General features: G+C 32.6%; 1 protein-coding gene across 1 annotated transcript; it reads left to right on the top strand.

Annotated features, from left to right (window-relative positions):
• Positions 1 to 3,432: 3,432 nt before the first annotated feature.
• LOC110091978 (protein translocase subunit SECA2, chloroplastic-like) lies at positions 3,433 to 12,655 on the top strand. The gene is made up of 11 exons (XM_028693478.1): positions 3,433 to 3,519; positions 7,496 to 7,579; positions 7,697 to 7,789; positions 7,878 to 7,973; positions 8,046 to 8,131; positions 11,436 to 11,514; positions 11,648 to 11,761; positions 11,955 to 12,050; positions 12,155 to 12,218; positions 12,364 to 12,499; positions 12,577 to 12,655. Exons 1-11 carry the CDS (start codon positions 3,433 to 3,435, stop codon positions 12,581 to 12,583), a joined length of 942 nt encoding a protein of 313 aa, XP_028549311.1. The 3' UTR covers positions 12,584 to 12,655.
• The last annotated feature ends 315 nt before the right edge of the window (positions 12,656 to 12,970 follow it).

Genomic DNA, 12,970 nt, shown 5'->3' with positions numbered 1-12,970 from the left:
GGGGCTTTAACATTTAATCTTGAGAAAACTAAGGCCTTTTGGTAGTAGGCAGTACATAAAGATATTACTATTCTTGAGTTTTCAATCCAAATAATCTTCCCATATCTTATGTAACACATCTACTGTATATTAGCAAAATACTTTACATCATGTACCCATAGAGTCTTCAACTCATTTAACAAAAATTACTCAAGTCGTTTTCATCTTAAAGTCAAGGTAAATGAGGCTTTTAGTTTGAAAGTTTTTCATTTCAACCAACCAATCAACCTAAAACTTTTCTCATATAAATCTCTTTAAGTCCATACTTACTTTTCTATTTATATTTCGGATTATCTTTGAATTCGATGAATGTATTAAATGTATATTATCAAAAATATTTTTCTCTATATGTATCATTATCCAAGTTATTGTCGGAATCAAGATTTGATCTTATAATATTGAAATAACCCAAAAATACTTTTTTTTGGTTGAATTATGATTACCACCATACACTGGCTAATTTTTAAAACCAATGTTGTTAGAGAATCCACTATAATAGGCATGAAGCTTACTCTTTCAAAATATTTCTACACTAGTGAATCTAGGGGGATATTTAGCCATCACCATTTTATTTTTAGAAGACATCCTTATTTTGCCTAGAAAAAATGACTTGTAGGTTAAGAACATGCAGTAATAATCAAAAACCAAGTGTTCTTTACCTCCATGATTTTAAATGACCTGAAATTTGTATATTCCATTAAAATATGGGCAAGTTAAGCTTACCAGATATTTTCTAACCTGAGTATATCATATGCTGGAAGCCACCAATTATTCACAAAGTTAATGGTTAGCCCTCAGTTATGAAGTTTTTTTGGGTGGTGATATCATATATTACTTTCTCCCTCTCTCATTTAATCAAATTTAAAAATAATCAGATTAGCAATTGTAAGAATTATATTGATCTTTATTTTTTGATTATGTTGCCTTGGAAAGAGTAAGAATCAAAAAATATGCAAAGGAGTATTTCATACACAACTCTAAAGAAAGATCTATAAGGGGTGAGTATTCATAGCCAGCCTGAGTAAAGCTAAAGTGCAGATGGCTAAATGGAAATATAATTATCTTGCACATCATCTAATCTTATATTTCTTGATTTCATGGAAAAAAAATGGGACGTGTATGTCAAAGTGTTTCCAAGCCTCTGTTTCAAACAGATGTAAGTTAACTCCTTCTTGACGATATGTGTTTATTATGTCATTCTCATATTGTGTAGCTATCTCGATGGATATCATATACTATTGTAATCTAGGTATTATGGGTAAAAAAAATATCCCTACTGACCTAGTACTTTTCAGCTTCTTTTTTATCCCAAAAACTGGTTTAAATCTTGGTGGCATTGTAATAGTAATATGTAATCTCTAATATAATCATCCTTGTATAGTATATCAGCATCCATTAACATAATAATCAATCTTTGTGTTATGTCAACCCAAGTTGGAAACCCAAGTTTTTTATCCGATAAAAGTATATGAGGAATATGTGTATTTCCAGGTTGGTTTCCTTAAATAGCGCCAGACGATATTGATTAAAACATTCATAGGCGGATTATATATTATTCTACCGTGAATTTTATTCATCTTTCAAAAAAATGGATAACTCGTAGAAGAGTGGTGCACCCCATTTTCAAACTAGGTTATTGGGAAGCGATCAAACAATATCATAAAAATTATTCATTCTTTGTTTAATACTCTTCTATTATATTGTTCAAATTGTTGCTCTAATTACATCATGAACTAAGTCCTCAAATATATTCATATATTTTCCCTGAAGCTATTATTAGAACTTGTTAGGTGACCACATCGAGAATCAAAATTTGGCTTGTACTCCACCATTAAAAAGTCCAATACCGAATATTTTCTAGTTATGAATCCTTCAGTATAGATCGACAAATGTACAGTCAATTCTATCTTATGCTCACATGTGATTTATATTTAGATTATGGGCATTCAAAACGTTTCATCTAAGATGAAGCTAAGGGATGTAGTGAGAAGATGTTCTAAATGAATATTCACCCCTATTAATGAACCTTTATGTTAATATCTTTCTCCCTATGCAAATAAGTTATACATCTAACTTCTTTGATTTCTAATATCCTTAATATAAGCCTAAGAATCAACGCCTAAGAAATTGATTTTAGGTTGAACCCTAGTGAGGGTGTTAGACTAGGCAATGACTTGAGCTAAAAAAAATTGAACCATCAACCTTTATATTGATGATTATCCCACAAATATAAATCAAGCTCTTCAGATTTGGCTATTATAGGCAAGAATTAAATCAATTTTAGAAATGATATTTGGGAAATTAATTGGAAAGGCCTAAAAGATCAAAGTATTTGGTTTGGAACTAAGTGGGTGTTTAAAAATAAAAATAAGATATTTGATATTATTGTAAAATCCTATGTAGGAAAATATATGAATTTTTCAAAATTTTTTTTTTGTAAAGATATAATGGTGTATTTAACATCATGTACGCTGGTAAATGAAAAATCTCTAGTGAATCTCTCATTGTCTTCACCCATTTAGGGAAATACAAAAGGGTTTTAAACATGCCACACATCAAGAAAGATGTTGCTATTACTAGTTAGGTGAAGTCACCTTCACTGTCGGGCTTTCAATCCTACTACGCCAATAAAGGATGGTATAGGTCTTCGTCCGGTGAAGGGGATACCTAAATGAAAATAAATTTGTTCATTGAGGATATTCCGGGTTAGATTTCTTTTCGACATTAAGCCAAATCCAATACCTCTACACCTTTCTTTAACAAAGCAAAATCAAAGTACCTTTTTACTTTTTTAACCCTAATTTTTATTTAGGTTTGAGGGATACTTTTCGTATCACATAGATAGGTATGATGAAATCTCTCTCTACTTTAACCATCCAACTTGAATTTGTACTAATAATATCCCCGATCTATTTTAACCATTGCCTTAGAATAATTTGATTTGAGAAATCTAAAAACATTTGACTCAATTAATAATGGTCATCATAGGAGCCACCATTTTATCTCAAGCATTCTTCACTCCTTAACACTTAACTTTATGCCTTCTCTTTAATTGTCAACATTTATGCACTATAAAGTATTTGCAAGTCTTGCCCACTCATTCTTATAGATTTTTTTTCTTTAAGTTTTGATAGAACCTTTCTAATCATACAAATTAGGATGATATATTCCTCCACGTTCAAACCATCCAACGTTGAATACTCAGACTAATAATATCCCCATCATTTTCACCATCACAATGAAATAAAAACTTTGAGAAATATAAAAAACATTTCACTCATTTCTAATGATTTTATCACCAATATCCACAATTCCACCATTCCAAATGTCTTACTAAAATCCTTAAATGGAAGAAGATAAACATAATATACATCTGTACAAACGACCATATTGATGCGAGGCATCAGTAAAAAATGTTTGGTGGAGAGGCAATCGGATGGAGGGCGTGAACAAAAACAGCTATCAACAACGGATCTACAAGTTCGTTGATGTAGGCATGATGGGGGGCCAAATTTTTCTATTTTTTGCTCCAGGTTATGCCCATTAGGATGGTTGGGTTGGCCGCCCCATACAATTGTATTAATGCCTTTTGTAAGCTAAAGTTTTCTTCAAATTTGCTAGGAAGCCCTCAAAGAAAAGAATTACAGCAAACCATAAAACTCAACAATAACATTCTCTAAACCCTAGACAAATCCCCCTTAAATAGCCCTAGAATATTAATTCATAAATAGAATTTTCCTAAACAATCAAACATAATTTAGGAAACATTTCTAAACAATTAAACATGATTTATGAAACCTTCCTAAACAATTACACATAATTTTGAAAACCTTCTTAAACAATTAAACATAATTTAGAAAATCTTCCTAAACAATTAAACATATTTTTAGGAAACATCCCTAAATAATATTCCATCTCTTATTTAAATTTAAATTGAAAAATTTTTCCTAATAATTCCCTCATTATTCCTCATAATATAATGAATCACAATTTTGCTGGGCCCCACAAAGGGGGGCCGAATTTTTCTATTTTTTGCTCCAGGTTATGCCCATATGGATGGTTGGGTTGGCTGCCCCCTACAATTGTATTAATAACAAATAACACCCCCCCCCCCCCTCCTAAACATATTTTCCTAAACAATTAAACATATTTTAGGAAATCTTCCTAAATAATTAAACATATTTTAGGAAACATCTATAAATAATATTCCATCTCTTATTTAAATTTAAATTGAAAATTTTTTCCTAATAATTCCCTCATTATTCCTCCTAACATAATGAATCATAGTTTTGGTGGGCCCCACAAAGGGGGACCGAATTTTTCTATTTTTTGCTTCAGGTTATGCCCATTCGGATGGTTGGGTTGGCCGCCCCCTACAATTGTATTAATAACAAATAACACCCCCCTCCCCCCTCCTAAACATATTTTCCTAAACAATTAAACATATTTTAGGAAACATCCCTAAATAATATTCCATCTCTTATTTAAGTTTAAATTGAAAATTTTTTCCTAATAATTCCCTCATTATTCCTCCTAACATAATGAATCACAATTTTGCTGGGCCCCACAAAGGGGGGCCGAATTTTTCTATTTTTTGCTCCAGGTTAAGCCCATTCGGATGGTTGGGTTGGCCGCCCCCTACAATTGTATTAATAACAGCCCCCCCAAGGTGGGACGAAAGATATTGCTGTGGAAGCACTGGTTTAATGACACTTCCATTTTTACTGCTAATAAAATAGGGCTTCTCAGTTGACTCATGCTCTTTTTTTTTAGAGTTGGCAAACAGAAAAGAGGAATCGTGCTATTAGATAGGTCTCAAACATGCTGTATTTCCATGTTTATAAATGCTAGAAAATGAATGCTCTTCCGCCTTCAAAATCTATTTCTTTCATGCCTTTCCTTCTATGATGTCTACCCCACAAACCAATGAGCAATAGAGCATGCTCAGAAAGCCTAAGAGCTGCGAATAATGTCTGTGGATCTGAGGAGATTATTGCAATTGTGAAACATAATAGGTGTGTGTGCATGCTATTTTTATCATAGTTAGTGGGGAAACAAACCACTTCAGGATTAGGTTTTGTTCCATCCACTAGATGATTAAATAAAACATTAAAACCTTTAGGGAAGGGAAAAGATTGACTGACTGAAGCATTTCAGCACCGCCTTTTGTATGTTCCAATGTTAACAAGAAATTCAAGGCTATTGTAATTGAAGATCGAGAGATTATTTGACGTGCAATGTCCTTCTCTGCAAGAACTTTCTTTAACCTTCCACTCTTATGCATCTCATGAACTATATCAGATTGTCCAATTAACTCACCTTTTATGTAAAGCTGGGAAAATATAGACCAATTGGAAAGTTTTCAGACCCAACCTTACTTCCCTATTGGAAAGCATATTGAAGCTTTGAGACTCAATCTTCTCTTGCTTTAGGAGCTCAATAACCTTGCAGCTAAAATTACACTTAGGTGTTGTTTGGCAACAAGTAAGATTTAATTTTAGTGGGATTTAGTAAATCCTGTAAATCCAAATTTAATAAATCTAGAGGGTGTTAAATCTTGAAAATTATTTGGTATGACATGCTAATCCTGATAAAAATTTTTCGTTGTTAGGCAACGTAATTTAGGATTTAAGGTAGTTGGTTTATTTAGAAATTAAATTTGATGTGGTTTGAATTTGTTCATCTCTAACCAACCATAGCCAAATCGACCCACAAATCGTCAACCCACGACCCCACGTCATTTCATTCCCACGTTGAAGCAATCGTTGCCTCACTCATGTAAATAGAATAGAGAAACGACCAAATGGGATACACACACTTACGATCAGTTCTCGATTGATATATTCATGCAAGCATTCAAGCACATACATAAGATGTTTTTCTTCATTTGTTGTTGAATCTCAATTAATGACTTTTTTTATCATTGAAGATATAAATTTAGTTTTGATCATCACTTCGATGTCCTACACCCCCTTTAACACAATAAGCAAAATTCTTATAAATTGTGCTAGCTCCATCAATTAGTTTAGCTTCAACAATTATTGTTCTGGACTAATTGTTCTAGTGAGCTACAACAACAACAATAATAACAAAAAGCCTTTATCCCACTATATGGGGTCAGCTACATGAATCATTTTTCTCTATTGTGTCTTAGTAAGAGTCAAATTCTCATTTAAATATAATAAAAAAAGGTAATTTCTAATATTTTTTAACAAGACTTTTTAGGTCTACCTCTTCCTTTCTTAACATAGTCCAAATGTAATACATCTGCTCTCATAACTGGTTTATCAGAAGACCAACATTTTATATGACCAAATCATCTAAGATGACTCTCTCTAATCTTTATTTGCCACTGGAGCATTCTATTTCTAAGAGTGAAGCAACTCATCCACCAAAGAATCCTCATCTCTACAACACCAAACTTAATTTTATGCTGCTCTTTTAATGACCACCATTTCACGCATAAAGTAGTGCAGGTCTCACTACTATCTTATAGAATTTTTCCTTAAGTTTGAGGGGCACTTTTCTATCAAACAACAAGCCCAATGCATTCCTCTAGTCCAACCATCCAACTTGAATTCTACTAATAATATTCCCATTTATTTCACCATCACTTTGAACAATATACTCGAGATATCTAAAACGTTGCTCATTTTCTCTATACTTCTTCTTCAAACCTCTTAATAAATATATATCTTCCATAGTGGTCCTACCTGACAGGAATCCAAATTATTTTGAGAAACATTAGCATCACGTTGTAACCTATGCTCAATAACTTTATCCCAAAGTTTTAAAGTATGACACATTAACTTAATTCCTCTATAATTCACACACTATTGTGCATCACCTTTATTCCTAAAATTAGTAATCAACATACTCGTTCACTCATCTGACTCTTCAAAATAATATTGAAAGTTTTATAAGCCAAGAAATTCCTTCATCTCCTAAGTATTTCCATGCCTCTATTAAAATACCATTAGGTCTAATAGCTTTTCCCCACTTCATTTACCTTAAAGCCACTCTAACTTCGATTTATACCAATACGTCGATAAAATAAAAAATCTCTATTTTCATTTAGGACTATGGTCACTAAAATCAATCGCATTCTCACAATCTTCAAAACCTAAACAAATGTCTTCCTATTTGAAGTTTCTACTTTTACAGTAATTATTGTTATTTTGAGGAAATCATCTTGTTTCTTTAATTGCATGGAGGTCTCTTTTACAAATTTGTTCTTAAGTTGGCATCTTTGCAACTTAAAAGTTTAATTGATTGACCTGCAACAATTTAATTGATTGACCTGACTTTTGTTTGCGATACATTAGATTCTGCTAGAGTATTCCCAAAAGAAAATGTCCTCGGCTCTTTTGATCTTCTCAAGAAATTAATTTCCCTAATTTTACCTATTTTACTTTGTACACAATAATATATCTGCTGATTATTTGTGTGCTTTCAGCTTACTGGAAGAGTTGAGGAGAAAAGAAGATGGTCTGACGGAATTCATCAGGCAGTAGAAGCCAAAGAAGGCCTTAAGATTCAGGTGATTCTTTTAATTTGTTATTTTTATCTTACTCAACAACAAAATTACCTGAATTAATCCATCGAATTTCAAATGTCATTCTGTTCGGATATTTATGAGAAATTTGATTTTTACCAGGCTGATTCCGTTGTTGTGGCGCAAATAACATACCAATCACTCTTTAAACTTTATCCAAAGCTATCTGGCATGACAGGAACTGCTAAAACTGAAGTACGATGAAATATGGACTCCAATTGATATTTTTATTATTATCTTTCAAAGAAATAAAATATAAGGCAGATATACGTATTACATGCAGGAGAAGGAATTCTTGAAAATGTTTCAGATGCCAGTAATTGAAATCCCTACAAATCTACCAAATATACGGAAGGATTTACCCATTCAAGCCTTTGCTGTAAGTTATCTAGGAACTGGCTTTTCCTATGATTTGTTTATTTCATTAGTTGCCTTTCGTTGTGTTGTTTAGACTGCACGTGGAAAATGGGAACATGTTAGGGAAGAAGTTGAATATATGTTTCGACTAGGCCGCCCTGTTTTGGTTGGTACCACCAGGTAAATTTTTATCAGTCATTTGTGCATCTGCTGGCTGTTCTTTTAATTTTGCTTATCTTGTTTGGCTATAAAAATTCTTGTTTAGCTTGTTCACTCAGCTTATAATTTCTGGAACAAAAACATCATTCAAGACTTTTGATAATTAATATTCCATGACACAATAAACATAGAAACCTTCAAGTTATGATACCTTCGAATTTATATCAACTTTTAAACCTATCTGTAAGTTCGTTCCTGTAATTATTTTTCTTTAACATATTGATTGTCTTGAAATCATGCTTGGACGATGATCTCAGTCTTACTCATTATGTGCAAGAAGTTTTTGATACTTGGTTGAGCTGAGCTGTTCTCTTTAAATATCTTTAAACATATTCTTTCCCCAAAAACACTGCTGTTGCCAGATCCCAAGTCTTGGATGAGAAAAGTGGAGGGTTGCGTTAGGTAGTCAACAATTTGCGTAAAGCTTATCGAATAATCATGACATGAATCCTTTAATTCATTGTGTTAATGTTAGGACGTTATTTGGAAGTGACAGTTGTATGGCCTGAATATAGTAACAAGTGAGCAAGGGCCATTGCACCGGCGCCTGGGTGCAGTGTTAAATAGTCAAGGGTTTCCACATCATAGATGTATGTGGGCAAAAAAGCTAGTTCATGAAACTAAAATTAGGATAAAAAACTTGGAATATAGATTCCCTTACAGGTAAATTAATGGAGTTAATAGATATTATGATTCATAGGAAGATAAATATTCTTTACATTCATGAAACTAAATGGGTTGGAGAGAAGTTAAGGAGATTGATAGTTTAGGATTTAAACTATAGTATTCTGGTAGGAGTCGTATTAGAAATGGTGTAGGTGTGATTATATATAAGAGTTTAAAGGATGATGTTGTAAAAATTAATAGAATTGGAGATAGAATTATAGTTTTAAAGATTATTGTTGATACTAAGATTACTATTATTATAAGCGCTTATGCTCCTCAAGTAAGTTTGGATATATATTCAAAATTAAAATTTTGGAATGACCTAGAAGAATTAATACAAATGACACTTCTCGAACAAAGAGTTTTTATTGGAGGAGATTTAAATGGACATGCTAGTAGAGATGTAGATGATTTTAAAAACATTCATGGTGGCTATGACTTTAAAGCGACTAATGAAGGTGGTAAGACCATATTTGATTTTTCTTTACCTTATGATTTTGTAATTTCTAATACCTTATTTAAGAAAAGAGAAGAGCATCTCATCATTTATAAGAATGGATATAGTAAACTCATATTGATTATTTTCTTATAAGAAAAATAAATCATTTAGATTTCAAAAATTGTAAAGTTATTTCGAGTGAAAGTTTATGTACCTAACATCACTTATTAGTTTTGGACTTCAAGATGAAGGGACAAAAAATTAAAAATAAACTAAATTGTTGTTCAAGTGAAGTGTATTAAGGATGAAGATAAAAAAGTGCTTTTATTAGAAAAGGATATTCAACAAAGGTGGATGAGATATTTTGCTGAACTTTTTAATGAAGATTATGAGAATGCAATTGACTTTAGTGACCTTAGTACCCTAAATGAAAATAAAAATAATTTTGTTTTTATCGACGTATTATTAAAATCGAAGTTAAAGATGTTTTAAAGAAAATGAAGTGTCGAAAAGTTGTTGGAGTTGATGATATCCCAATAGAGGTGTGGTAATGCGTAGGAGATGAAGGAATTTCTTGACTTGCTAAACTTTTTAATATTATTTTGAAGACTAAAAGATGATTGATGAGTGAAGAATGAGTGTATTGATTCCTATTTTTAAGAATAAAGGTGATGCACAAGATTATGCGAATTATAGAGGAATTAAATTAATTTGTCATACTTTAAACTATGAGAGAGTTATGGAGCATAGGTTGCGGCGTGACATTAATGTTTCTCAAAATCAATTTGCATTCATGCCAGGTAGGTCTATTATAGAAGCTATATATTTATTGAGAGGTTTGATGGAGAAGTATAGAGAGAATAAGGAGTATCTACATATTATTTTTATTGATGTAGAGAAATCATATGATAAAGTTCTAATAGAAGTGCTATGGAGAGTTCTATATAAGAAAGGGGTTAATAATCCTTATATTCAAGTCATTAAGGATATGTATGCAGGAGCTATTACTTGTGTTCAAACACAAGGTGGTTTGACCAAGTATTTTTCTATTTCAGTTGGATTACATCAAGGATTAGCCTTAAGCCCCTATATTTTTGCTTTAGTCATAGATGTTCTCACTATACATTTGCAAGAGGTTGTACCCTGGTGTATGCTTTTTGCTGATGATATTCTCCTTGTTGATAAGACTAGAGAGGGAGTTGAAAGTAAACTTGAATTATGGAGGTTAACCTTAGTGACTAAAGGTCTTTGTGTGAGTAGATTTAAAACCGAATACATGGAGTGCAATTTTAGTAGTAATAGATCTAGTGGGGGGATTCTGACTTTGAGTGAATAAGAGTACACATTTTAAATATTTTGGGTCTATTGTTCAGAGTGATGGTGAAATAAATAGGAGAATATTATTAGTATAATTCAAGTTGGATGATTGAAGTGGAGGAATGCATCGGACATGTCGTTTGATAGAAAAGTACCCCTCAAATTTAAAGGAAAATTCTATAAGATGATGGTGAGACCTATAATGCTTTATTGTGCATAATGTTGGCCATTAAAAGGGAAGCATAATATTAAGCTAAGTGTTGCAGAGGTGAGGATGCTTAGGTGGGTGGTGGCTTTACTCTTAGAGATAAAATATGAAACGAGCTTTTACATTAAAAGGTTGGAGTAGCTCCAGTGGTAAATAAGATTAGAGAGAGTCGCATTAGATGGTTTGGTCACATAAAACATCGGCCTTTCAATGACCAGGTTGGAGAGTAGATGTATTAGGTTTGGCTTATGTTAAGAAAGGTAGAGGTAGAATTAAAAAGACTTGGTTAGAAAATATTAGAAATAACCTTTCTTTATTAGATTTAAATGAGAATTTGGCTCTTAACAATATACAATGGAGATAAATGATTCATGTAGCCGACCCGACATAGTGGGATAAAGGCTTGATGTAGTAGTAGTTGTTGTATATATATATATATATATATATTATTGCAAACTACTTTATGTGTTCTTAAATTTGATTGCTTATGCAATGCATATGTGCATGCATGTGTTATCTTCAACTGTGGTAAATAATCCTTGTACAGACAACCTGCTCACTTTCTGTGTATATAATGGGCTCATCCATTTTGCTTATTCTATTTATTGTAGTGTTCTTTGTTCTTTCCTATGCAGTGTTGAGAATTCAGAATATTTGTCTGATCTTTTGAAAGACCAGCAAATTCCACACAATGTTCTTAATGCAAGGCCGAAGGTTCTTTAAAATAAAGTTTACATTTATCTAGTTTGTAAACTCATTTGTTTTCTTAACTAACGTTCTGATTTTCTAATGCTTGTATTAGATATTGCAGTTTTTGTTCCTAAATTTTAAATCAAACTTCTTTCAGTACGCTGCAAGGGAAGCTGAGATTATTGCACAAGCAGGCAGAAAATATGCCATAACAATTTCTACTAACATGGCGGGCAGAGGTACTGATATAATCCTTGGTGGTAATCCTAAGGTATGTTGGATGTTATAAATATATTTCATAGAATCCATGCTTGCCTAAATGCGAGTTACATTGGTATGCTTATGGGAAATTCATTATTTCTTGATCCTCTGGTAGAGCTTACCTCACTTGTGGATATGTTCCAAACTTGAACCAATTTATGCTGTCTTGTTTCATCAAGTGTTTTTCATCTTTTGCTTCAAAGATGCTTGCCAAAGAAATTGTGGAGGATAGCTTGCTTCCTTTCATGACAAAAAAAGCTCCAAATTTGGAAACAGATGGGGTGCCAATCTCCCAAAAGGTGGCTACTTGGTTCTTTCTATGACGAGTGCAGCAAGCATGTATGTGTAGGCTATTTTTTTTCTTTGACTTATCTCTGTATTTCTTCATTTAAATTTGAAACAGGGTCAGTCACAAATAAAGGTTGGACCATCCTCATTAGCATTGATTGCGAAGGCTGCACTTATGGGTCAGCACTTACTCTAATTGTACCAAATACTCGTTTGTAATTAATCTGTCTCTTACAAGACCCTCAATTTTCTAATGAACTAATTTTCAAGCTATTTATATAGGAAAAAGCATTATGCTTGAGTTTGCTTATTTTATATTTGCAGCCAAATATGTATGCAAAAGTGAAGGAAATAGTTGGTCATATCAGAAGGCTAAATCTGTAATTTTGAAAGCCATTGAATTGAGTCAATCAGTTGAAATTGAAGAACTGGAAAAGCAGATCGCTGAAGAAGCTCAGATGTATCCTCTTATTCCTACAATAGCATTTGCATATCACACAGTTCTCAAAGATACTGAAGTACATTGTTCTGGTAAAGGCAATGAAGTGAAAAAGCTGGGTGGACTTCATGTGATTGGAACATCTCTACATGAGTCTCGGCGAATAGATAACCAGGTGATTTACTGTTATTCCCACATCTATAGTTGTATTACACATGCTAATGTATACATATGCTTTAAATCTTGATTTTTGAACCTGAATCAGGGTTTCATTATCTTGGTTTGTCATAGCTAAATACTTTTTCCTGGGTGTGCTAATAGTTTCTGCCTGTGATAGAGCTGCATGGAAAGATACTTCAGCTACTGCATAATATAAATTATATCGGTTTCAAGTGGCGTTAGTAAAAATGCTATATTGATCTGTATAGATAGGGTCACCCAATCTTCCATAGTTGTTTTGGTTTGGTTTGTTTTCTAAATCACATTCCGGGC

Source organism: Dendrobium catenatum, unplaced genomic scaffold, assembly GCF_001605985.2.
Source record: "Dendrobium catenatum unplaced genomic scaffold, ASM160598v2 fragScaff_scaffold_294, whole genome shotgun sequence".
Taxonomy (NCBI): domain Eukaryota; kingdom Viridiplantae; phylum Streptophyta; class Magnoliopsida; order Asparagales; family Orchidaceae; genus Dendrobium; species Dendrobium catenatum.
Note: the sequence above shows the minus strand (reverse complement) of the source record. Positions and strands in the feature narration are given on the sequence as shown.

Coding starts and splice junctions, on each gene's coding strand:
- LOC110091978 (XM_028693478.1), top strand. CDS start 3,433: ATGCGAGGCATCAGTAAAAAATGTTTGGTGGAGAGGCAATCGGATGGA. Junction 7,580..7,696: donor AAGAAGGCCTTAAGATTCAG/GTGATTCTTTTA, acceptor GATTTTTACCAG/GCTGATTCCGTTGTTGTGGC. Junction 7,974..8,045: donor TACCCATTCAAGCCTTTGCT/GTAAGTTATCTA, acceptor TGTGTTGTTTAG/ACTGCACGTGGAAAATGGGA.